General features: G+C 42.3%; 2 protein-coding genes across 2 annotated transcripts; both read left to right on the top strand.

The window, feature by feature from the left end:
- Window positions 1–10834: 10834 nt before the first annotated feature.
- On the top strand, window positions 10835–11656 carry IFNB1 (interferon beta 1). Its single transcript, XM_084898551.1, has one exon. It carries the CDS (start codon window positions 10911–10913, stop codon window positions 11457–11459), a length of 549 nt encoding a protein of 182 aa, XP_084754677.1. The 5' UTR covers window positions 10835–10910; the 3' UTR covers window positions 11460–11656.
- Window positions 11657–21994: 10338 nt separating this feature from the next.
- Window positions 21995–22785, top strand: LOC311630647 (large ribosomal subunit protein uL6-like). The gene is made up of 2 exons (XM_084899914.1): window positions 21995–22384; window positions 22457–22785. Exons 1-2 carry the CDS (start codon window positions 22018–22020, stop codon window positions 22657–22659), a joined length of 570 nt encoding a protein of 189 aa, XP_084756040.1. The 5' UTR covers window positions 21995–22017; the 3' UTR covers window positions 22660–22785.
- The last annotated feature ends 5049 nt before the right edge of the window (window positions 22786–27834 follow it).

The following is a 27834-nucleotide window of genomic DNA, read 5'->3' as shown; positions in this document are numbered from 1 at the left end:
AAGCGTCTGGATATAGAGTTCCAATCTACGCTTATAAGGTTTTTCAAGAATTTCCTAGAAAAGATGGATAAGACCTATGAGGATATGAAAAGAGACCATCAAGAAATGATAAGGGAACAACAAGAAATAAAGAATACATTGTCTGAAATAAAACATATTTTACAGAGTCCTAAAAACAAAAGGGAAGATCGCAAGAATCAAGTCAAAGATTTGGAACATAAAGAGCCAGAAGACACTCCTTCACAGAAGCTAGAAGGCAAGAGAATCCAGAAAATTGAAGATAATGTAAGAAACCTCTGGGACAACTTCAAGCGAACCAACATCAGAATTATGGGGGTTCCAGAAGATGAGAGAGAGCAAGATATCGAAAACATACTGAAAGAAATAGTGACAGAAAACTTCCCCCACCTGGCGAAAGAATTAGACTTACAAGTCCAGGAAGCGCACAGAACTCCAAACAAAAGGAATCCAAAGAGGACCACACCAAGACACCTCATAATTAAAATTCCAAGAGCAAAAGACAAAGAGAGAATATTAAAAGAAGCAAGAGCAAAGAAGGTAGTTACATATAAAGGAGCACCTATACGATTGTCAGCTGACTTCTCAACAGAAACCATGCAGGCCAGAAGGGAATGGCAAGAAATATTCAAGGTGATGAATAGTAAGAACCTACAGCCAAAGATAATCTATCCAGCAAAGCTATCACTCAGAATCGAAGGTCAGATAAAGAGCTTCACTAATAAAAAAAAGCTAAAGGAGTTCATCACCACCAAACCAGAATTATATGAATTGCTGAAGGGGGTTCTTTCAGAAGAGAAAGTAAACAAAGATAAAAATTATGAACAACAAATACGTAACTATCAACAAGTGAATCTAAAAACCAAGGAAATTAAAAAAAAATCTGATGAACAATAGTAACTGTTGAATATAATAGAATCAGAGGTATGGAAGGGGAGTGAACTGATGATTCTTGGGGAAAAGGGGAGGGGGGCGTGGGAAGAGACTGAACATAAACTGTGCACCTATGGGTGAGGACAATGGGGGGTGGGGAAAGGACAGAGGGTGGGGTGGGAACCTGGTGGAGGAGAGCAATGGTGGGGAGGGGGGGAAGGAACATTTGTAATAATATGAACAATAAAAACTTATTAAAAAAAAAAATTAGAAAATGTGATGAAAAATATCATTTCATTCATAATTGCAGCAATCATAATAAACCATAAAATACACTGGAATAAACCTCAGGAAGAATGTGTAAGACATAAAATCAAGCTAACAGTAAAACTTTATTGAAAAAAACACACAAAAAACACAGTTTTATAATAACCTGTTAAGATGGCAAGTTTTGTCACGGACAGAGGGGTTTCTCTCCCCTCCTCAGGATAGAAATGAAGAGGGGAGGCAAAGCAGATTCAGAAGAGAAGCGTTTACTAAAGACAGTGTGGGAGGGGAAGGGGAAGGGAGGGAGCGCGGTGCAACGGGGCACACCCTGGCAGAGGATGGCTCCCTGGGAGGCTCCTGGGGGCGCTGGGTGTAATGGGTCCTCTGTTCTCAGGTTCCCTTGATGGGTGGCCATTGAGGGGCGCAGGTGCAGGAGCGTTGGTGTGGGCGTGCTTGGGGGGAACCTAATGTCAGCTAGGAGAGGCTCAAGAAGTAAGGGAAGGACATTCCCATCCATCTGAGAGAGGCTTAGCCTGTCTCAGATTCATGCTGTCTCTTTATGACATGATTCACAAATTGCTAAGCAAATATTTATGCAGTACGAGAATGTGTGCTTCTCAGGAGAAGGCTGGCCTTGGCAGTCTCCTGTTGCAGACTCTGACTTCCCTTCTTACTGATGCTTCCCACCCACTGTGGGTTTAAATGTTCCTTGCTCACCAACAAAACGGACACGTGGGAGAAGTTGCTTACCCTCATTGGTGATCAAGGTGAAAATAATCAGCCTCTCCCCACTGGAATGGCTCAGTTGGTTGACATCATCCTGGACCCTGAAATGTTGAGGGTTCAATTCCCAGTCTGAGTACATGTCTGGATTGCAGGTATGCTTCCTGGTAGGGGCATGTGGAAGGTAATCAATTGATATTTTTCTCTTTCTCTCTCTCCCTCCCTCCCTCTCTCTCTCCTTCCCTCTCCTTTCCTCTCTCTAAGCATGCCCTCAGGTGAGGATTAAAAAAAGACCAGTCTCAATTTAAGGAAAAAACTGTGATCTATTTTCATTGGTTTCTGGCCATCTTATTTGAATAAAAAAATGTAATTATAGACTTGTATTTAGAGGCCAAGAAAAAGATGAAAATAAGTTGCCCTGTATACCCTACTTAAAAAAATTTAAAGTCCATACTTTATTAATATTTTTGAAGTTTTTACCCAATTTTTTTTTCTGTTTCTCGTTCAGAATGCTACATTACAATGATTTGTAATATCTTCTTAGACTTTTCTTGGCTGTGACAGTTTCTTGGTAGTAGACTTTTAATGTTATTGTCACTGGTATAATTTTTAAAATGTCATTTTCCAATTTTTTGTTACTAATATAAAAAGAGTTGGTTAATTTTTAATATTGGTTCAGTGACCTTGGTTAGTTTATTTTTAAGTTCTAATTAGTATATCTATGGATTCTTTTGTATTTTGTATGTACACAATTATATCATTTGTAGATTATTTATAAAAATATCTGATTCAGTCAGCAAAAGATTTGAACATCTGTCTTACAAATAAAATGTCCAATTGGGTAATAAGCATATGAAAATATTCTGAATTATTAGTAATCAGGGAATGAAAATTAAAACTATAATGATATATCTCTATATACTACTAGAATGGCTAAAATTAAGAAACTGTCAATACCAGGTGTTGACAAAGGTATGACACAACTGTAATATTTAAACACTAATAATGAGAGTGTAAATTGGTACAAACATTTGAGAAATACGTTTGATCTGATTTACTAAATATGACCCAGTTCCTTCATCCTGGGCACACACCCAAAAGATGTATGTGCAGCCGAAACCGATTTGGCTCAGTGAATAGAGCGTCGGCCTGCGGACTGAAGGGTCCCGGGTTCGATTTTGGTCAAGGGCATGTACCTTGGTTGCGGGCACATCCCCGGTAGGGGGTGTGCAAGAGGCAGCTGGTCGATGTTTCTCTCTCATCGACGTTTCTAGCTCTCTATTTCTCTCCCTTCCTCTCTGTAAAAAAATCAATAAAATATATATTAAAAAAAAAAAAAAGATAGAATTTGTTGCTCCTTCCAAGATATCTTTGAAAGACTTCTTCTGGCTTAATTTCATAGGTAGTTTTGCCAATGTTCATAGAATTCCTCGGCAACTCTTCCTCTTGTCTAATTTATCATTTTTATAGGGGCCCTTTCCTTGTTAAAAAAAAAAAAAAGCCATTGAAATGAAAAGAAAGCTATAATCTTGATTTCTGGATATACAATTGTCTTGCATAGATAATCACATTTGAAAAAGAGAAGAAGAAAACTCTGTGATCTTTAAAGCAAAGCAACTCCCAATTCAACTGATGATTTCAAAATGCTGGGAACGTCATTCAGGTTTTACTTTCTGCATGTCATTGTGCCTCTCTGAGAAACCTCAGTAACCAGCAGAAACTGCGCTGGGGACTGGAAGTGGCTCTCCACACCACAGAGAGCTGGCGGGGGGAACGCAGGCAGAAACAGTCTCCGCGGAGGGCGGAGCGAAAACACGGCTCAGACGGTGGAAAAGATGAGAGGAAACGTCCTTACCAGGCAGGTGTGCAGCGGGCTGGCCCACAGACAGCTTTCTCTGCGAGACACAAGGCTCCATACATTTTCCTGGTTGTTGTGACAAAACGCTATTACATTAGGGGAAATGAAACAAAGGAAAAGATGGTGTCTTACAACAGAAGCAATTTTAACCCATTCGTAGGTGGACTTCTGATGTGACTATCACCAGATCCCCCGGAGAAGAGGTCATGGAGAGACCTCATGTGGGCCTGGAAGAGAATATTAGGAAACCCCTCATGAATTATAAACATTGTACTCTGGCATTCAAGAGCCCCCCACGATACATCTCCAGCTGATGGTTTTCTTGCAGACTTGTTCATTCTCTTGGCTCGGTTGATGCTGGCATCTCCATGGAGAGCTCTGCTGGCCGTTCTGGTGCCATTAACCCACACGCAGCCTGCTGAGTTACACTTGACTGGTCCACAGTGAGCTATACTCTGAATGGAAAAATATAGATCATCGCTGGAAGGCTTAGTATGAAAAAGAGAAACATAGCTATCTCAATAATTTTATATTGATTACATGTTGAAATGACAATATTTAGATATATTATGTTAAAATGTACTATTAAGCCCAGCCAGTGTGGCTCAGTGGTTGAGCTCTACGTGAGTTTGCAAGTCACACTGGAGGGGCAGGCCCCAGGGACCGGATTCCTTGGACCACTCCCTAGCGAGTGCAGTGGGCCTGGATCTATGAACCAGGAAGTCATGGTTTGATTTCTGGGCAGGGCACATGACTGGGTTGTGGGCTCCATCCCCAGTGTGGGGCATGCAGGAGGCAGCCAATCAATGATTCTCGCTCACCATTGATGGTTTTATCTCCCCTTTTCTCTACCTCTCTGAAATCAATAAAAATATTAAAATAAAACTAAAGCATGCTATTAAAATAACTCCACTTGTTTCTTTCTACTTCTTTAATGTGGCTACCAAGAAATTTTAAATTGCCTGTATGACTCACATTGTGTTGCTGTTGGGTGGCACTGGCCTAGAATGCCCTTACCAAGCCCCGTCCCCAGGGCCACCTCTCCCGGGTGCTCACCCACTGCCTTAGGCACGCTGCCCCCAAAGCCATTCTTCCTTCTTCCTTTGAGAGTCACCATTGCCACCTTGGCACCATCCACCTAGTTGAGGGCATTGGCCAGGGCCTACTTTGTACTCTTCCTGTGGTCGGCAGAAAAGAGCCCAGGTTGGATGAGACCCACTCCTCTTATTAGCTTTGTGTGCCTTGGGCACATTGCTAAGCCTTTCTGAGCCCCTGTCTCTTCTTCTGTGAAAAGAGAAGGTAATAACCCACCTCAAATGTTTACTATGAGAATTATCCAAAGAATGGAACATAGTAAGTGCTCATAGATTCTATATGAAAACTAATACAATCTGACCATGAATAACTAATACTACAAATACTTCCACTATTATTTTTACTTCATTAGATTCACAGGGAGGATGGAAGGCCTGTAGGTGGGGGCAAGGTGAGCAGGCTCTTGGTCACACCTGGAGAGGTTAGCTCTACGTGAGTTTGCAAGTCACTCTGGAGGGGCAGGCCCCAGGGACCAGATTCCTTGAACCACTCCCTAGCGAGTGCAGTGGGCCACCTCCAGTCTACTGACCTCTGTGGCTCCTTGCCTTGGCCTTCGTGCTGTGAGCTATGGCTGATTCCAGATGAATCCAAGGATTCTTTTCAAATGACTGACGTAACTGGGCAGGGAAACAGCTGAGAGATGATTTTGCTTTTTCCAAAACCCATTGCAGGGAAGCCATGAGATGGCTGAGGTTCTGCTCAGAGCTGGCAGGCAAAGGTCAAAAGACAGAGTGATGGAAACCCACATAAGAGGCAGAGTAACCAGAAAGTCCGGGCTTATTGGTTCTTTTTTAGTGTCAATTAGTTTGTAATGTAGATTAATTTGTAATGTGGCTACTGGAAAATTTTAAATTGCCTGTATGACTTGGGTGCTTTTTATTTTTCTAATGACACAAGTAACATGTTCATTATAAAAATTTTTAAATGTGAAGAAAACAAAAAGTTAAAAAATTTAGTAATATTTGCCTGGCCAGTATGGCACAGTGATTGAGCATCGGCCCATAAACCAGGAGGTCACAGTCTGATTCCTGGTCAATGAATACGCCAAGGTTTCAGGCTCAATCCCTGGTAGGGGGTGAGGGTTGCAGGTGGCAGCCAACTGATGTTTCTCTCTCATTGATGTTTTTTTCCCTCTCTCTCTCTCTCTCCCTATCCCTCTCTCTGAAATAAATAAAAAATATTTTTAAAAATTTGGCAAAATTTATTAAACTCTTTCAAACAAAGAAGTACACTAAATTATAAGGGCCTAATAATCCTATCTCCCAGATATTTTTTGATCATGGGGGAAAACCCATGTAAAAACAGTTCTACAGGTACACAGTGGAAAGGAAAAGAAGTTTCTCTTTGATGCATCCTCACCTGTCAGCATTCTCCCCTAGGGCCACTACCATTAACAGAGGAGTAGGTGTACTCCTTATAAGTGTGTATCAGCACACATATGTATATCTTTCTATCTATAATAATAAAAGTGTAATATGCCAATTAGACCGGATAGCTGAATGACCTTCCAGACAGCTTTCAAGACGACCTTCTGTACTACCTTCTGGACGAAGCGGGGCTGCGAGGGCCGAGCTCCTTGCATGAATTTCATGTATCAGGTCTCTAGTTTAGTTAAGTTACAAAACAAGTGAAAATACCAAGCCCATTATTATATGTATTGTTCTTTTTTTTTTTTTTTTTAATATATTTTATTGATTTTCCCAGAGAGGAAGATAGAAGGATAAAGAGTTAGAAACATCGATGAGAGAGAAACATTGATCAGCTGCCTCTTGCACACCCCCTACTGGGGATGTGCCCACAACCAAGGTGCATGCCCTTGACCAGAATCAAACCCGGGACCTTTCAATCCGCAGGCCGACACTCTATCCACTGAGCCAAACCAGTCCCCGCTGTATTGTTCTTTTAATAAAAGATATCTAGAAATAGGTCCATTTCAGCTGACTTCCTATTTAACGTCTATGTAGTATTCCATTTTGGTCTGTATTATAATATTACTTAACCAATTTCCTACCCATGGATATTTACTTTGTATTTTTGCTATGACAGTACTGCAATGAACATTCATATATGTTTGTGTAACATGTATAATATACATACATACATACATACATATAAACATACTTCTGCAGGAATATCCATGGTAAATTTTGTAAGTAAAAGGGACAACTCCACTGCTTGAAATTTTTAATTTTGAAATTTACAATTTTGAAATACATAGCCAGTTTCTATGAGGTCGCTCCTTGTGAGCTGTTTTGGGCATTCTCACAGGTTCAGGGCAGCCAGACCATTCACATGGCAGCTGATGGCTTCAAGAGTAAGAACTCCAGCTGCCAAGGCAGATGCTGCGTCATCTTTCCTGAGACAGCCTCAAAGTTCCACACCATCGCTCTACCGCAGAATTCTGCGTGGTTTCCAGGGGCCGCACACAGACCCCACCTTTTGATGGGCAGAGTCAAAGCTATGCTGAACTTGTCACAGGGGATGGGAGATACTGTTCTGGCTACATCTGAAAAAACAATCTTTGCCACGCTCCAAAAAGTTTGCATAAACTTATACTTTAATTGAGTGTGATTAGAATACCATTTCCCCATGCCCTTTGCAAATTGTATTGGTGAAAGGTGGCTACCCTGTTACTGGTTTGATTTACATTTTAGTAACATTGAACAGATTTTTATATCTTTATTGGCCCCTTATATTTCTTTTCCTGGTATCTGGCTATAAACTTTTCTTTGGTAACTAATTATAAGAGCTCTTTGTAAGCAGAGAAAAGTATCCTTTCCTCATTATGTGTTATAACTATAATATTTTATATTGCTCTTTCTCTTTGACTTTATGTTCTTGCCATAGTGAAATTTATAGCTTGTTTATAGTCATATTAATAGATATTTTCTATTACACTTCCTGGGTTTTATATCTTCCTTACTCCAATATTATTTTTTTAACCTCCAAGGTGGTTTTTTTTTTTTTCCTGATTTTGTTCATTTTACCTTAAAATCTACTCTATATAATGTTATATGGACCATACACTATTGAAAACATCCTAGTTTCCTGTAATAACTCCCTTGGTCAATATATACTTAAAAAAAAATTTCTCAACTGAGGATATTTTTTTCTTGGAAGAATGGAAGGCAGGGAAGAGGGAGGGAGGGGAGAGAGAGAGAGAGAGAGAGAGAGAGAGAGAGAAACATTGATTGGTTGCCTCCTGCATGCACCCTACCGGGGGTGAGGAACTTGCAACTGAGATATATGCCCTTGACCATGAATTAAACCCAGGAGCCTTTGGTCCACAGGCCAACACTCTAACCACTGAGCAAAACCAGCCATGGCTATTCTATTGTATTTTTAATGTACTGTGGATTCCAGTTGCTAATATTTTCCTCAGATTGGATACTAATATTTCTCCAGTGCCAGAATTCTCTCAAACTTCTTATTTTTTGTGACTGTATCTTATTCAACAAAACGTAGAGTTTTTCTTTTATTTCTAATTATTTCCTACATATATTACTTCATTTCCAAATTTGTATAATTCTGATTTATGTTGTTTTATATAGCTTAAATACTAGTATTTTTAGACTTCTTGGTTAAATGCTATGTTAACATTTTGATCTATTTTGTGTGTCACTGTATTCCTAGTATATTTTCATTATCTGTAGAGATATTATTCTGATCCTTATTCCTCATTTTCTAAAAATAACTTTATATGAGACTCAGTCTTAATACCATTTTGTTTTGACTGAATAGGAGCTTCTTTTTCCTGATTAGCTCACAGTGGTTCCCAGTGGCTTTTTTAACACCCGGAGCTCCCTCTTCTGTTGCTTTTGTGAAGTGTTCAAAAGGCACAGAGGAAAGAATGCTCCGTGAAAGTTTCTTTCCTCTGAGCCTTCTTTGTTTGCAAATTACTCATGTCCTAGAGTCTGTTTCAGTGCCTTTCGGGAAGTACAGGCCCTCACCTCCACCTGCTATTGTGAAAGGTTCTTTCCTCTGAGCCTTCTTTGTTTGCAAATTACTCATGTCAGAAGACAGGACAGGTATTGATGAGGGAAGCCTGGAGCTCAGGGCTGCTCCTGATTTATAAATCCACACTGACCCACATACTCCAACCTCCATTGCACTTCGGTACAAACAGAAGTGATGCCCCTCTATATTTAACCACATTGAAATCATTGTAACCAATAAAACCGGTGCAGCTATCTGTAAAATGATGGCAAATTTCTTCAAGCCTTTGAATCTGGGGTGGTCAGGAAATGAGAAAATTCACATGAATAAATTAATCTTTCTCTACCATGAGCTCCCTGGTCTAAAATATGGATAGATCCCCTAAACTGTTCTGTTTGCATTTATTCTGCTCTCCCTGTATTACTTATTGCTTCTTGAGAGAGAATATTTCCCCATTCCCCCAAACCAAACCAAATCCACTCACCTAAAGCCCTTCTGTGGCTTCCACTGGCCCTAGGATACAGAAAAACTTACCATGGCCTCACCATCCCTGTGCTAACTGGCTCCCACCTGCCTCTGGTCTCATCTTACCAGTCTCTGGCTTGAAGGTTAATCACAGTAGCCTTCAGTCCTGTCCTTTGTCCTTATCATGCATTCTCTGACCACAGGGCCTTTGCACAGGCAGGTGAATTCATTTATGTGAATCCTCTACTTTTAGAGGATTCATTTATGTGATGAGTTAAAAGATGAATCCATTTATGTGAATCCTCAATTTTAGCTCCAGTGTCACTACCTCAGGTCAGTCTTCACTGACCTCTCCTACTACATCATGTTCCCATTTTATAGGAACCCACACAACCACAAACCTCTCCTCTACAACATTTGTCACCCTACATTTGTGCATTTCTTTAATACTCTTTTCTCTAATTCATTGCATGACCTGTGAGAGGGAGGATTACAATCTGCAGCAGTTCATGCTATAGTTCCTTGCACACAGTGGGGTTTGAATTCGGGTTGAAAAGTAATGCAAACTTTTCTGAAGACTGAAAATTAGTACCTTATATCATAATAATTATTATAATTTTATGTTTGTATTAAAATCTTTAAAAAATATATCATGTCCCCCTGATTATACAAGCATGATATAAATTTGTAATTAGATTTTTAAGTTATACTTCTAATGAAAATTAGTTACTACAGTCTAATAAAAGCACAATCAGATATCACCTCACACCTGTCAGAATGGCTATGATCAGTAAATCAACAAACTATAAGAGTTGGCAAGGTTTTGAAGAAGGGGGAACCCTTGTATACTGTTGGTATGATGGAAAACAGTATGGAGTTACCTTGAATATTTAAAAAATAGAATTACTATATGACCGAGCAATTCCACTTCTGGGTATTAATTTTTTTTAAAATATATTTTATTGATTTTGTACAGAGAGGAAGGGAGAGAGATAGAGAGAAACATTGATGAGAGTCATCGATCAGCTGCCTCTTGCACACCCCCTACTGGGGATATGCCCACAACCAAGGTACATGCCCTCGACCGGAATCGAACCCGGGACCCTTCAGTCCCCAAGCCGACACTCTATCCATTGAGCCAAACCGGTTTCGGCTGATTTAAAAAAATCTAAAACACCACTTAAAAAAGATACACAGCCCCCTATTTCACTGCAGCATTATTTACAACCGCCCAAATTTGGAAATAATCCAAGTGATTCTACATATTTAAGAAGTATTACTCAGCCATGAAACAAATAAAATCTTGCATTCGTGACAATATGGGTGGATTCAGATAGAAGGTATTATGCTAAGTGAAATAAGTCAGACAGAGAAAGACAAATACCATATAATTCCACTTACATGCAGACTCTAAAAATCAAAATCAAGAAACAAATGTCTAGCACTATCTTGTACACCAGAAACTGACATACTATTGTATGGCAACTATAATTGAAAAAATAAAATTCAAGAAAAAATGTAAATGACAAAAGAAAACAGAAAGGAGAACTGAAATTGGGAAATTCCTGTGAACTAGAAAGATGCCTTATAAATAGGCCCTTACTCCTGGAGAGGAGGCACTTGCACTGCCAACCCCGAAGCCTTTGCCTCGGACAGCACTGCTCCTCTCGCCATCATGACCCACAGGTGCCCGCTCCAGCTCACCATCCTGCTGTGCCTCGCCGGCACCGCCCTGTCCGTGAACTACGGCGTGCTCCGGTTCCAGCAGCAAAACAGCACCTTGGCCTGCCAGGAGCTCCTACGGCAGCTGATCAGAAGCCCCCAGTATTGTCTGGCTGACGCGAGGGACTTCCAGATCCCCGAGGAGGTGAAACAGCCACGCCAGGTCCAGAAGGAGGAAGCCATGGTGGTCATGCACGAGATGCTCCAGCAGATCTTCAGCCTCTTCTGGAGAAACTTCTCCAGCCCCGGCTGGAATGAGACCGTCGTGGAGGACCTTCTGGAGTTGCTCCACGGGCAGATGGTCCGCCTGGAGGAAGCCATGCCCGAGGGAGAGTTCCTCTGCGAGAGCAGGACCGTGCTCCGCCTGAAGACCTATTACTTAGGCATCCTCCACTACCTGAAGGCCAAATCCTACAGCAGGTGCGCCTGGACAATCGTCCAAGTGGAAATCCTCAAGAACTTCTCCTTCCTCAATGGACTCATCGATGCCCTCCGGGACTGACCTCTCTCCGCCGGCGCCTCTGGGGACAGTGACCTTGACTGCAAGCATCTTCAGCCAGTTACCCTGGAACCCCTCACAGCCAATGCACACTGCCTTTGAAAGGACAGCGGGAGACTTGTACATGTTAAGTTATGTGTTAAGTTATTGCTTTAATTTATTTATTATTTTACCTTGGAAAATAAATCTTTTTTTTAAAACAAAGTCAACATGGCAGTTGGTATGTCAACGTGATGTCTAGAACCGCCCACGTTAAAAACGACAGGGCACCTGTGAGCTGTGCTCTCTGAAATGTGCCTGCAGATAGGGCTGGCATCTCCAGGGAATTCAAAGGAAGCCACAAGGTAAGAGACAGGAAGGGGGACTGTATCGTAGGTGGGAACAAACGTGGCTTGAGCCTCTATAGGATGTAAAAGGAAGAGGCAGGCAGGTGGAACTAACCCGGGGTGCCTGCTGCTCCTCTGCAACGCGGCTCTGGCCCTAATGTTAGAATTCGGCTGGCTCTCGGGTTAACCATAGGAATGTCTCAGCCCAGTGTTCACCCTACACTCATCCCTGTTATCCGGGATGCCCTGCTCCCCACCCCAGCTCCGCAGGGTTTAAACATCTCTGTGTGCCTCCCACCGAGCCCGCAGACGAGAAGTCCCAGGCGCTTCTCCACCACCACTGAGCAGCAGTTTCTTACTCTGCCCGGACAGCCTGTGGGTTTCTTAAGGGAGCTGTGGTCTCTGTCTGTTTCCCAGGCACAGAACCACAGAGAGGAAAACCTCTGCTTTATATCCCGGCCATCTGGCGAGGTCCCCCCGACCCCCTTTTTATAAAAAGAGAAGCAAGTCGGTTCCTGGTCTCCCCTGCGCTGTTTATACAGAATTTTAGGAAAACCTGATTTTCCTGCTGCTCTGCATCTCCGGATGCACAGACTCCCCGGAGCCAGTCCGAGGCAGGGACCTGTTTTAGGACAAGTGAAATCCAGGGTGCCTGGGCGAAAAGGAACTCGGCTAGGGGTGGAGTGGGGAATGGCACGGGCTTTCCCAGGGCGCACACCGGGAACGCCGTTTTCCCAAGGGCTCTCTGGCGCAGGGCCAGCGTGCCTGGGCTCCTGGTTTGTGCTGAATCCCATGGATTCCTGGACTATTTGTTCCTGGTAGGAGCAGCTGGCATCCGGGCGGTGTGCTGAGCTCTCTGCTTGCTGCTGGGTTGAGTCCTCTTCACAGGCACCCTTCAGGCAGCACCGTTGCATGATGGCTATTGACACCTCGGGGAACTAAGGTTCAAGGAGGTTTAGTAACTGCCCGAGGTGGCCTAGCGAGGAAGTGGAGGTGTGAAAAGTTTCCAAGGGAAGAATCACAGGGGACTGTGTGTGAACCTAGGCATGCTCTCCTGGAGCAGATAGAAGTCTGAGTCCCCTTTAGGAGAGACTGTGGGACTGTCAGTCGCAGTTGCGGAGAAGTCGCTAAGCCTTCTGACTTCAGGTGGTGACCCGCTGGCTGTGGAAGGCCAAAGCGCCATCCTGGTGGGTCTGCTGCTTTAATCCCAAGCCAGCCAACGTCCCTTCACCGCCCCCCCCCCCCCGCAACCCCCCAACCCCTCACTCTTTATGATCTCACACCCTGTTCCTTTTTGCTTGGTAATCAAAGACTTCATTAACATCCTCGTGGAAATGCAAGGGAACAGGCAGAGGCTAGAACAAGAAGATGCTAACGAAGTCTCTCTGCAATGAGCTGCTATGCCCACCGCCTTCTCTGGGCCAAGCCGCTGAACTGGCCCAGAAACCGAGAGGCTGGGGCGGCCCTGCAAAGGCCTGCTCTGCTTGTGTGCGGGGCCCAGGTGGGCACAGGAGAGACTCTGTGGAATTACGGATAATTGTGCCACAGCTGAGCTGAGCATGTTGACCCATCAGGAATACATACCAGGAGTGAGCTCTCTTCACCTGTAGGGGATAGGTGTATGTGTAAGTGTACGTGCACATGCTAAGCGGAGATTTGCATATGAAGGTGTGATGGATGAATCTATTCTGGAACCAGCATACCTGGCAAGGAGAGCACTCCTTGCTTAGAAAAACATCGAATGTTGTAGGTGTAGCAACACAAAAGACAGCACAACACCAATGGCCTGTTTTTGTGTGTCTGTTTCTGAGGAGGAAAAAGATCGAGAAACTTAGCAAGTGGTCTGGAGTGGGATGCTCCGTGGGAAAGAACAGCAGCCACCCTGGTCGAGTTTTCTACGTGACACACCTGAGGTCTACCCAGCAGAGAAGGCAGGGCCCCTCGCTGGAAGACAGATAGACAGACAGCAGTAGGCAGTGGAATCGGAAGGTGAATGGCACCCAGAGTCAGACCTTGGCCATTGCAGGCATTTTCTCTAAATCTGTTGTACCAGTGCTTATTGGGCCTAAAAATCTATTTTATCAATTTCTTTTGTTTTCAATGTAAACTATTACTTTGAAGCATCAGTTTATTTGTCTAAAGTCTCCTAGAAAGTGGTTTTAACTTGAATTTTAAAAATAGTTTAAAAATATCAAACTCTGTGATTGGACTAGAACTGCCAACACAGAAGCATACTCTCCTCTACTCTCTTCAATTAGATTGGGACCAAGATAATAACTTAATTGGTTAATTGCCTTGATGGGGAGCAACTAGTTACCACCAAATCAACAAATTCTGCTTCTGTTGGCATTCTGTTTCACAATTCCTGCTTTGCTTTATAATTCCCTGAGTAGGGTAGATGTAGGAAACCCAAAATGCATTACTTGAACTGTATCCCCAACAATCAACTTAGGAATAAGAAAAAATGGAGCTCACTTCAGAAGACCCTCTTAGAAAATGAAAAGACATGTCACAGACTGGGAGAATATATTTACCAGGCACATATCTCACAAAGGATTTATGTCAATGCATAAAGAACCCTCAAATCTCAATAATGACAAAACAACCCAATGGAAGGTGGACAAAGATCTGAACACATCAATGAAGATACACAGATGGCTAACAGAATAAAAGATGGTCACCATCATTAGTTAATAAGGAAATCCAAGTTAAAACCAGAGCGAGGTACCACTATATGCATAGTGGAATGGCTAAAATTAGAAAGACTGACCATATCAAGCACTGGCAAGGATGTGAAACAACTGAAACTTTGATACAGTTGGAAATAAAACATGCTACACCCACTTTGGAAAACTCTTTTTGCAATTTCTTAAAAAGATAAACTACACCTCCTATATGACCCAGCCATCCCACTTGGTTATTTACCCAGAGAGAGAAAAAATAAAGCAGGTTTTCATGCACAGACTTGTATATGAATCTTTGTAGAAGCTTTATTTGTAATATCCCCAAGTTGGAAACAACTCAAATGTCCATCACAGAATGATTAAAGAAGTTGTTGTACATTTATGTAATGACATATCATTCAGTAATAAAAAGAAATGAATCCCCAATACACACAATGGCATGGATGAGTCTCAAAATAATTATGCTGAATATAAGCAGACAGATAAAAAAAAGAGTACATTCTGTATTGTCCCATTTATATAAAATTCTAGAAGGAAAGACTAAACTATAATGACAGAAAGCAGATCAGTAGTTACCTGGGGTTGGGACAGTGGTAGTGAGGAATGAGTAAGAGAGAGAAATTATAAAGGGACACAAGGCCACTTTTGACAGAATATGGATATGTTCACTGTCTTGATTGTGCAGAAGGTTTCAGAGGTGTACACATATGTCAAAAATTACCAAAGTGTTAACTTTAAGTATGTGCAGTTTACTGTATGCCAATTATACTTCATTAAAAATCTCTCTCTCTCTCTCTTTCTCTCTCTCTCTCTCTCTCTCTCTCTCTCTCTCTCTCTGTAAAATGAAATCAAAGTATCTTAGGTTCAGTGTCAACATATATTTTTGAGGTCCTAAGATTTTTTTTATATAAAATTCCAAGATTAAACTAAATCAATAGACCTTTAGAAGAAAAAAATTATCTTATGGTTGACGTTCATCATTGTCAGCAGTTAGATTGTTAGAGGTTTTCGTCACATTTGCAATAGTTTTTCATTTTGTAAAAGGTTGCCCAAGAAATTGATTAATATTGTCATATGCTAAAACTATGAAAAATGCACCTGGCACCAGCTGCAATTCAAATGGTAGAATCAAAGCCCAGTGCAGCAGGAAACTATTTTTTATTTTTTATATTGTAGTATAAAATATATGTAACAGAAAATTCAACATTTTAACCATTTTTAAGTACACAGTTGTGTGGCATTAAGTACATTGCATATTTGTCCAACCATCACTGCCTTCCATCTCCAGAACTTTTTATCTTTCCTAACTGAGTTTTCACACACATTTCCCCCTCCAGTCCCTGGAAACCACCACTCTACTTTCTGTCTCTGTGTATTTAGCCCCTCTATGTACTCACATAAATGGAATCATGCAGTATTTGTCCCTTTGTGACTGGCTTATTTCACTTACCATAATTTCGTCAAGTGTCATCCATGTTGCAGCAGGTGTAAAAATGTCTTCCTTTTTTCTTAGGCTGAATAACATATGTATATTACAATTACCCATTGTATAAGTATATTACATTTACCCATTCATGGACATTTGAGTTGCTTTCATGGCTATTGTAAATAATGCTGCTATGGATATAGGTATAAGAATACCAGTTTGACTTCCAGATCTCACTTCTTTTAGGTCGATATCCAGAAGTGAAATTCCAGGATCCTATGGTAATTCTACATTAAAAATTTTTAAAAATAATATATTTTATTGATTTTTTACAGAGAGGAAGGGAGAGGGATAGAGAGCTAGGAACATCGATGAGAGAGAGACATTGACCAGCTGCCTCCTGCACACCCCCTACCAGGGATGTGCCCGCAACCAATGTACATGCCCTTGACCGGAATCGAACCTGGGACCATTCAGTCCACAGGCCAAGGCTCTATCCACTAAGCCAAACCGGTTAGGGCTCTACATTAAAATTTTGTGGGATCATTAAAGCACCTATTTTAAGCCGTGTCTTCATAATGCAAATATTTGTGATCAGAGCATAATGCGAACACAACAGCTACATTTCTTAAGGACATACATTCTTCAAGGGACTCTGCTAAGTGTGTTATAATTATACTAGAGGCCCGATACATGAAATTCAGCACCCATGGTGCCCGGCTTCATTCAGAAGGTCGTTCAGAAGGTCATCCGGACGGTTGTTCTGCTGTTCGGCCGCAAGGTCTAATTCGCATATTACACTTTTATTATTATAGATATCATGTTACTTAATCTTCCTGAGAACCCTGGGGATTAAAGTATTACTATCTCCTTTCTATCCACAATAAAAACAGGCTCAGTAAAGTTAAGTATACTTCCATTGCCAAGTCTGCAGTTGGTGAAGAACAGAGGCCACACGCTCAGCTACCTGTTGGCATCGTCCAGCTCCCAAGGGTTAACCTTCCTCCACCTGCAAGGCTCAGCGCTGAGACTGAGGGAGCAGGAGGCTCTTCCTGAGGCCCCTGCAGGAGGGGCTCTCCTCACCCGGCACTGCGTTTCCCTTCCACCCCCATCCAGAGCAGGACTGCTCCCCGTTCTCTGTGGAGAGAGTAGGAAATTCCCCTCTGCTCTCCTGCCAGACTCCACAGAGAGTGTTTTCTCTCGAGGGTTTTAGAGACCATGACTCACCGTTCTCCCTGGCCAGGCTGCATTTCCTTCTCCCGCCGCTGCGCTCTCATCCGGCTCTTATCCCCGGCCAGGTCTGCGTGCGGTTTCCCTTTCGGCGGCGTGGCCCCGCTGCCGCTTTCGTTCTCTCCTAGGAATGTTTCGGAACCAACGGCTACACAAACAATGTTTTATCTTCCCCATCGCTTTTAAATTTCTTGGCTCCATTTCTTTTTCCTTTTTTTTTTTTTTTTTTTTTGGTACAAACCCAGAGGTAAAACAAATAGTTTTCAGAGCCAAAAGTGACTTACTAATCCAAAATACACGAGTTAGAAATCTGTGAATTTAAAGGTCCAAATATTAAAAATATAAAGTTTACTATTTTTCTTAAAAAAAAAAAAAAAAAAAAAAAAAAGACATGGAGTTTTACAAACTCGAAAGCTAATGTGGGTTCTGCCATTTTTTAAGTATGTGATCTTAGGCAAGCTATATAAACTGAAGATGATCATACCTCAAATTCTTGAAGAATAAACAGACTATATGATGTGCTCCAGCACAGGCCCTTGCCTGTGGTGATGCCCAGTACTTAGTTTAGTTTAAAGTGAAGAGACATTTTAGAAGTTTCTCACACAAAATTAGGTGGGCTTCTGGGGCACCCTTTCCAAAATCTCATACAAAAAGCAAATGTTACAAAGAAGGGCCCAGCAATTCTGAAGAAATACAAAATGCTAATTTGAAAAGACATGTGCACCCATCTATTCACTGAAGAGCTATTTACAACTAGAGGCCCGGTGCACAAAAATTGGTGCACAGGTAGGGACCCTAGGCCTGGCCTGCAATCACAGTGGGGCCACTGGCGGGCGATTGGGGTTCTTGCTCGCACCCACCGTAGCCAGGCACCACCCACTCACCTGCTCCACTATCCGCCATATTTCACGCTGCTCCTGAAGGTCAGCGCACGTTGAACTCCCACCCGTGGGGACAATTTTCATTCTAGCCTGTCATTATAGAGGATAGTCTGTGGCTCTCCTGTGATGCGTCTGAACTGTGCTCTGCTCTTTCCGTGCTTCACTGGGCTTCTGCTGCTGCTGTGGGCGTGGACACCTGACCTGGGCTGGGCTGCTGAGAGCACTGCCATCTCAGGGCCACGGTGACTGCTCCGAGGAGATTAGTGACTCACACAGAGGCCATGAGCACAACAGGCAGACCCTGGGCTGGAATGCCGGGAGGAGGGGAGTGGTTCTGTCTGTGGTGCAGGTTCTGTCCAGGGTGAGCCTGGAGCCAGGGCAGCCAGAGCCGGCCGCACAGCTTATGTTCTGAACCCGGTAAGGGGCGCCTGACCTGCTCCACATGGGAAGAAATGTTTAAAAATAAAGCCAACTCAAAGGACAGCAGAGAGGAAAGGCAGACAAACACACATTCTTGCCCTGGCCAGTGTGACTCATTTGGTAGGAGTGCTGCCCCATAAACTGGAAGGTTGCAGGTTCGATTCCCGGTCAGGGCATGCACTCAGGTTGTGGATTTGATCCCCGGGGCATGTGCAATGGCTCTCTGTGTGTATGTGTGTGTGTGTCTCTTTATCTCCTTTCCTCTATCTCCCTTTCTCTTTTTCTAAAATCAATAAATATATCCTCAGGTGAGGATTAAAAAACAAAAGATGCATTCTTGAAAATACTGTTTCAGCCATGACTGAAGCCAGGTGAACCCCTAAGATGTTTGTTTTCTGAGCCATGAAATAGTGCTAGAGGGGACTGGAAAATCAACTAAAAACTCACTCACCTTTTGAAGCAACCCATCTGTACTTCCTTCTTAGATTTTGTGAAGCGTGCTCCAGTTAGGGCTGCCCATCCTTAGAAGCATGTGTGTGTGTGCGTGTGTATGTGTATGAGTGAGCGTGCGTGTGTGCATGCGTGTGTGTGTGTGTGTGTGTGTGTGTGTGGTACTCTCAGCCATGCCCGACTGGCTTTCTGTGTAACATGATGTTTGTGTACTAGTCAAAGACAGCGATCTATAAAGCTGCCTACAAGCTCACCACTGGATGCTTTAGATTGGGGTTTAGCTAAACCTTTACAAGCAGATACCAGGGCTTGAGAGTCCAGCTGCCCTCTCATTGCTATTTAAGAGCTATGTCTTCTCAGAGGCACCTTGTTTTGTCCTTCAATGTAATTGAACAAACATTTCCCAAATGCTCGATGCACACCAGGCACTGCTCAGCGCTGGGCTTCTGAGACACACCCAATGCAGACATTATCCTCAAAGACCTGTTTTCAAGGGAAGGAAACAGATAAGTCTATGACTGAAAATGATAGCATGACGGTGAATGTTATTCTAACATAACGAACAGTTTCCTAGAGAAGCCTAGATTTACTCTGTCTGACAGGATTTGAGCAGCCATCACAATGAAGATATCTGAGCTTGTGTTTGACGCCATAGTAGCATTTTATTTATTTATTTTTTAAATTTTTATTATTTTTTAAATATATATTTTATTGATTTTTTACAGAGAGGAAGAGAGAGGGATAGAGAGATAGAAACATCAATGAGAGAGAATCATCGACCAGCTGCCTCTTGCACATCCCCTACTGGGGATGTACCCACAACCAAGGTACATGCCCTTGACCGGAATCGAACCCGGGACCTTCCAGTCCGCAGACCAATGCTCTATCCACTGAGCCAAACCGGTTTCGGCATAGTAGCATTTTTAAAATGAAAAGAATGTGATTGAGGTCATTTTAAAAGAATGAGCTATCTTCCCCCCCCCCCCCGTACATATTGTTTATTCAAATTAAGATTAAATCAAGGTCCACTCATTACATTTGGTTGTTGTGCTTTTTAAGTCAAGAGGGACCTATTTTTTTAAATTACTTTTATTATTTATATTTATTTTTCTGTGAATCTTCACCTGAGGATATTTTTCCATTGATTTTTAGGGAGAGTGGAAGAGAGAGGGGAAGACAGAAACATCAGTGTGAGAGGGACACATCAATTAATTGCCTCTTGCACGAGCCTAGACCTGGGCCTAGCTGGGGAGAAGCCTGCAACCGAGGTATGTGCCCTCGACTAGATTCGAACCCAGGACCCTTTGGTCTGCGGGCCAATGCTCTATCCACTGAGCCAAACTGGCTAGGGCAGAACGAGCTATGTTAACAACAGAACCTCTCAGCTCACAAGAAGGCTGATGAGAGGTCTCTAAGCCAGAAGCCATGCACACGTGGTTAGGCGCAGATCACTTGGAGAGATTAGCATCCTCTGCTTACATGAATGAATTTGTGTACAAGACAAAAAATCAGACAGTTCCCTTCTGATTGCATTTCAACTGCTTTTCCTGGGAGCACCTCGAAGGCTTTCCCATTCAGCGGAAGGTATTGCCAGTCCTTCAGCGGCCTGGGTGGGGTGTGTGCCCTGCTCTCTGGCTCATTCAGCAAAACTATGACAGTTCTTCTCCATGTCCTCTCTCTCACCTGCAGATGACAGTCTCCTAACCCCTGTGAAATCCAGACTTTGACAGCAGGGTGGATTGGTTTGTTAGGGCTGCTGTGACAAAGCACCCCAAACTGGGTGGCTAAGGCAACAGACACGTAGTGCCTTACACTCTGAAGGCCAGAAGTTCAAGACCAAGTTGTCAGCAGAGTTGGTTCCTTCTGAGAGCTGTGAGGCAGACTCTGTCCCAGGCCTCTCTCCTGGTTCTGGGTGGTTTGCAGGGATCTTTGGCTTCTGCTGCATCACCCTGATCTTTGCCTTTATCTGCACAAGGCATCCTTCCTGTGTCCATGTCTGTGTCCAAATTTCCACTTTTTATAAGGATGCCGGTCATATTGGTTAGGGGGTCTACCCTACTTAGTATGACTTCATTCTAACTTAACTAATTACATCTACAACAACCCCATTTTCCAATAAGGTCACATCCGAGGTGCTGTGGGTTAGGACTTCAACAGATCAATTTGATGGGTGTGTTGGGGGACAGGGCACAATTCAATAGACAACATAGGGGAAGATGAAGTGCCCCTTTCTCTCCTCCCCACTACTTTGTGCGGAATGGGGGGAGACTTATCAAATCTTCTGTCAGGGTTTGCCTTAGAAGAGGGCCCCCTCCCTACGTGAGGCTCCACCAGCTGCAGCAGACAGAGGCACAGACCATTCCAACTGTCCCTCACACGCTGCCATGAAGCCTAAATGAAAACCAGTCAACGACATGCCGTAGAAATCCTCAAAGGCTATTGAAATCATTCCTTCCACTCTATTTGCTGTAAACTTTATAAATAGTTTTCAGGACAAGAATATATCTGTTGAATTCGCCAGGACCGGTTTGGCTCAGTGGATAAAGCATCGGCCTGCGGACTGAAAGGTCCCGGGTTCGATTCCGGTCAAGGGCATGTGCCTTGGTTGCGGGCACATCCCCAGTATGGGGTGTGCAGGAGGCAACTGATCGATGATTCTCTCTCATCGATGTTTCTACCTCTCTATCCCTCTCTCTTCCTCTCTGTGAAATATCAATAAAATATATATATAAAAAAAAAAAAAAAGAATATATCTGTTGAATTGGCTTTAGAACAACTGGCCCCTGTTGGGCATGTGAGGACCTTAGCATCCATGGAGGAAGGGGACCCCTAGAAAGGGTGGGGACATTTCACATTAGCTCCCTCCCCTCCGGGCTGCAACTTGAGCTCTCCTAAAACCCAGCAGAGCTGAATCCCATGGGCTAATTTCCTCTCATTCACCCATCCCTGACACAATAAATGTGGTTTGCCTGAGAGATTCACTGCCTTCTATTTACTTAACTTTTTCCCCCTTCTTATTCATTATGGCCCAATGGCAGTGGATTTTCTAAGTCAAGAGTGCGTAGCCACTCTGAGCTACATATTCATAGTTTCTATGCTCATCAAAAAAGTAAGTTCCAGCTCTTTGCCGCATCTACTGCGAGGATGAAGACCATCCTCAGCAATCAGACTGTGGACATCCCAGAAAATGTGGACATCACCCTGAAGGGGCGCACCGTGATTGTGAAGGGCCCCAGAGGCACCCTGCGGAGGGACTTCAACCACATCAACGTGCAGCTCAGGCTCCTCGGAAAGAAAAAGAAGAGGCTCCGGGTTGACAAACGGTGGGGAAATAGAAAGGAGCTGGCCACAGTTCGCACTATCTGCTGTCATGTACAGAACGTGATCAAGGGTGTTGCACTGGGCTTCCGTTACAAGATGAGGTCTGTGTACGCTCACTTCCCCATCAACGTCGTTATTCAGGAGAATGGTTCTCTTGTTGAAATTAGAAATTTCTTGGGCGAAAAATACTGTAAACTTTATAAATAGTTTTATTGGCAAAACTATTTTATAAATAGTTTTATTCGCCCAAGAAATTGCAGAGTTCGGATGAGGTCAGGCGTTGCTTGTTCAGTATCTCAAGCCCAGAAAGATGAGTTGATTCTTGAAGGAAATGATATTGAACTTGTATCAAGTTCAGCTGCTTTGATTCAGCAAGCCACAACAGTTAAAAACAAGGATATCAGAAAAATTTTGGATCGTATCTATGTTTCTGAAAAGGGAACAGTTCAGCAGGCTGATGAATAAGATCTAAGTTGTCCAGCTATAGAAACACCGAGATGCCGAATGATTTCTCACACTTGTTTGTGAAACTATAAAGATGTATAATAAAAGCCTTGTTTTGGTTTGCAAAAAAAAAAAAAAAAAAAAAAAGTAAGTTCCATTTTCAAATTGCTTCATTCTAAATCTAAACCATTGGTTTTACTCCAGGCTCTGTGGTCTTGGGAAAGTCTGTGCAAATTGACTGTGGCAGACAATTCCATTATGTATCCACCACCTGTGGAGGAGTTGTTGTGCACATGCCTGCATACAGTAAGAGCTCAATAAATGGTGGCTTTTTTCCCCCTCTTTATAGACAATTGCTATCTATTATTCTCTTGCTGAAATATAGGAGCCTCAGAATTTCATAAAATCTGCATAAAATCTTAGTTAGCTCAAACAACAATTCTCTTCTATGTAGTTAAAAGGAACAACATGGTTATATAGTCAGCTTGCCAATAAGGCAGAACTTAGCAGGAAGCCCATCATTATCTCAAATGTATTTTCTATTAATAAAAATTAGTCTGGACTTGTATCTTGTCTTATGCTGACTCCATGGTCAATCAAATTTCTGTCTCTCATTGTACAATTTCACAGACCAGCCTCCCACTGGAAATCTCCTTAGGTTTGGTTCCTCATAATGGACTCTGAGGGTGACTCTCACTTCCCACTCACTGGGAGCCCAGGCATAAAAAACGCCAAAATGAAAAAGATGAACAACTTTCTATCTTCAGATGTCTTGTCATAAGGGACTGTTTCTAGTCCCTTGTGAGCCTTCTCCCACTACCCCCCCTTTCACTCCCTTTTTAAATCTAGCTTTCCTCTTTGATCCTCACTTGAGAATGAAGAAACACAGGCAACCCACAAACTGAGTCACTGGGGACACTCAGTGGGGGCCAAAGTTTCTGAGTAAGGATGGCAGACTGCCTAGCTATGATACTATGCAAGGAGACATCCTCTCACTCATCAGTAATACGTTTTCAACCATCAAGTGTAAGAACTTTCCTGAATATAAACACACACACACACACACACACACACACACACACACAAAGAACTTTCCTGATTGTTTTTCTTTTGACTCGTTGGAAGTGATAAATGGTGATAATTCAAATAGAAAACAGTAGTGGAGGGAAGGAGTGGGAGAACAATTTACAATTCTGCTTTGTTGGCCTTCATGAACTGCTGTCATTGGTCAACTTGGAGGAGACTGCCCCTGCGGACCCATTGTCTGACTGTACCTTGTGAGAGTAAGCCTGTGATACTAAGTGCTCACCTACCTGGTTGTGTGTGAAACAGTTCGCCTCCAGTAGAACATGCCCCATTGGTAACCTTGCCCACCATTATCCAACCAAAAATAGGAGGAAATATATTTTCATCGACTTTTCTCCAGGTTTGACCATGCAGTAATAAGGTTTGCATGAGCTCAAAAAAATAAAATAAAACAAAACAAACAAAACAACAACAATAATCCTCAGCTAGTTCTATTATTTCCCTCTTGATTAAGACAACTAATCTAATGCCTTCTGTGTGTATCATATATTCCTCAATATAGCATTTTATTTTAAAAAATATTTTTAAAGTATATTTTATTGATTTTTTACAGAGAGGAAGGGAGAAGGATAGAGAGTTAGAAACATCAATGAGAGAGAAACATCAATCAGCTGCGTCCTGCACCACCCCCACTGGAGATGTGCCCGCAACCAAAGTAATTCCCTTGATCGGAATCGAACCTGGGACCTTTCAATCCACAGGCTGATGCTCTATCCACTGAGGCAAACTAGTTAGGGCTCAATATAGCATTTTAATTCCAAAAATTAGACTTGGCAAAAAGCAGATGACAGATCTGAGCATTGCCTTCTCTCCCTGGCCTTCATTATTCCCACTCAACAATTCACGTGTCCTCAACAACAGGCAAGGATTTCAGCAACAACCCTTGGGACTTTTCCAGCAGAGGTGAGTGCCCTAGGGGGAAGGGAAGACCATGCTAGGGCATATGAAGCTTGATCCAATATACTTATATATCAGAAAGAAATGTGAGGTTCCTGGTTCAAGATGGCAGACAACCTCCTTTTGTCCTCTTCCCCATATGTCTTTGAAAATAATAGTAAACAGGTGTTTAGTCATGAGATATTCTCTAACATGAATGAAATAAGACATACTATTTAAGTATGTAATTCATACTCATATTTATTCTCACACATGTGTTATATTATGCTTACAAAGTCACCAATGAAGAATGAAGATAATATAATTTTTTCTGTTAACAATGTTTTCAATAACATGTAAGCAAATCCTTATTAACAGTAGCTTAAACAGAAAAGGCCTTATCATCCCCACCTATAATAGATCCAGAGATAGACAGTCAGGGCAGGATGAATTTTTAATAATAGTACCTGGGACTCAGGTGCACTATTTCTGCTCCATTGTTTTTGTTGTCACTGATACATTTGTCACCTCATGGCTGTTGCACCTGCAGGCATTGCCTGCACATTTCAGCAAGAAGAAGCAGAGCCCTAACTGGTTTGGCTCAGTGGATAGAGCATCGGCCTTTGGACTGAAGGGTTCCGGGTTTGATTCTTATCAAGGACACATGCCCAAGTTGCAGGCTCAATCCCCAGTAGGGGGTGTGCAGGAGGCAGCCGATCAATGATTCTCATCCTTTCTCTCTTCTAAATCAATAAAAATATATTTTAAAACAACAACAAAAGAATAAGCAGAAATAGGTGTAACCTGACACAGGAGAGGAGAAGCTTCCCCAGAATTCTTTATCTCCCCAATAGATCTGGGATGTGGTTGTCTTAGTTGGACATACTGCCTCTGTTAGGATGGCAAAAGAAGGTTGGAAAATGGGAAAAATGTTTTAAAAAGTATAACTACAAACTATCTTAGTATTTTATGACATGATGTAAGAAGTTATAATCTAAATCAATAAGATTGAAGTACATTATTCAGAATTGCAGAGCTAATAATAAATTGTAAAAGAAAATGAATAAAAAGAAGGTGGCCTTTGTAGTTCAGAAGTGGGGATGATACAGTGAGAGAATATTTTTTCATTTAATTCCATTCTGTTTGAATCTTTTTTATATTCTGTGCATGTGATACAGTTATACAAACTGCAAAGAGATAGAGAAAAATGTGTGCTGATTTTGTACTTCAAGCAGGTGAAACAGAATAGATTTGTTATAAATATACCCAATACCTAGCACAGTGCCAACCTGGCACATAATATATGCTCAACAAATATCTTTGAATAAAAAATTGATTTGTAAAGTAAAATTAAATATATATATATATATATATATATATTCCAAAAATATCACAAAAGAATGACAAAAGTTAAGTTATATTATGCTCTTCATTTTGGTGAGACAATGTCATCGTTTGCTTCAGGATTTGTGGACTGGTTTAAATGCCCACAGCAAGCAAATATTTTAAGTGTGTGTACCTCAATGTGCATGCCTTTGGCTTCTGCTTGAAACCAGCCTTACAAGCCCTAGGGAGAATCTGTGAAGGCACCTGAAAGCTAGCAGAGGGATCACAACCAAAATGAAGGAAGGAGTCAGGAACTGAGCAGGTGTACTAACTCGATCTGCTGCATGATTTTGCCAGGAGCAAAGAGGAGAGTCAGAAAATGGGGGGATCTAAGCTGACTTTCTTCTCTTCCTGTCCAATGAGAATAAGCACACATACCTGAACTTAATTTTATTTTTTTGTTTTTTTATTTATTTTTATTTTTATTTTTTATTATTATTATTTTTTTTAATATATTTTATTGATTTTTTTTTACCCCCTCCCTCCCCCCCACACATCCCCTCCCTCCCCAGAGTTTTGTGTCCATTGGTTGCACTTATATGCATGTATACAAGTCCTTCGGTTGATCTATTATCTCCCCCAGATCTTCCTCCCCTCCCCGCTGTAATTTGACAGTCTACTTGTTGATATACTGTCTCTATATCTATCTTATGGTTCATCAGTTTATAATTGAACTTAATTTTAGAAGGATCCTTTTAGAAAGATGTGAGGAACTATTTTAGAAAAACAGGGGGTGTTGCCAAAACCGGTTTGGCTCAGCCTGCGGACTGAAGGGTCCCAGGTTCGATTCCGGTCAAGGGCATGTACCTTGGTTGTGGGCACATCCCAAGCGGGGGGTGTGCAGGAGGCAGCTGATCGATGGTTCTCTCTCATCGATGTTTCTAGCTCTCTATTCCTTTCTCTTCCTCTCTGTAGAAAATCAATAAAATATATTTTTTTAAAAAAAGAAAAGAAAAACAGGGGGTGTTTTTCCTTCTCTGTCAAACAGCACTTGAAAGTGCTCTTGTAATCCAACTCCCAACTTCTGAATTTCAAATGGAGAGCAGGGGATTTACCAAGTATGTGATGAAGAGTCATGTTTTTCATGTTCTTTCATTTTGGCAGGAACTCTTGTTTCAATTGAAAACACTCCCTTACCCTTAAAAAAACCCAGAGGGCAACCATGAGTTAAGACCTGGAAAATAAAACTGAGAGGAAAGAATGGGACAACATATGGTTGTCATTTTCAAGGCAACAGAGAGGGGAAGTAGGTTTCCACTGCTGGCTAAGCAAAGGCAAGCCCACATACCGTGCTCGAGGAGGGCAGTTAACGTACAGAGAGACGGTGGTTCCCTTTTTCATTCATGGCGAGGCAGGTGCTGACTGGCCCTGCAGTTAGGACTGCTCAGTTTAGGATCGTCATGTCATTTTGTATTTGAGGTGAAGTTTCCTATGTACGTGTGTGGTCTCTCACAATCCCTCTGAAAGATGCTGCCATCCCACACTCGCAGGCTCCTCCTCCACCAAGAGATGCTTAGGAGTTATAAGACTTCCTCCCCAAGGCCACAGAAGTTCAGTAGGAAATCACTATCCCTAATAATCTTACAGATTATTCCATCTGTCCAGGCCTAAAAAGTAAGGAAGAAAACGAGGGAAGGGAATGAGGGAGGGAGTGAGGGGAGGAAAGAGGGAGGAAGAGAAGGAAGGAAGGAGGAAAGAAACAAAGAAAGAAGGAAAGAAAGAAAACAGAAGGAGTGGTATTTTTGCTTCAAAAATCTACTTTACAACAGTAGGTTATAAAACAGTACTTATAGAAAGCACTATGTAATTCTCCCTGCCTTCTTTATAGCTTGGGGTCACCTATCTTGT

Source organism: Pipistrellus hanaki (genome assembly GCF_964339955.1).
Source record: "Pipistrellus hanaki genome assembly, chromosome: 11".
Taxonomy (NCBI): domain Eukaryota; kingdom Metazoa; phylum Chordata; class Mammalia; order Chiroptera; family Vespertilionidae; genus Pipistrellus; species Pipistrellus hanaki.
The sequence above is the reverse complement of the archived record's forward strand: the minus strand, read 5'-3'. Positions and strand labels throughout refer to the sequence as shown.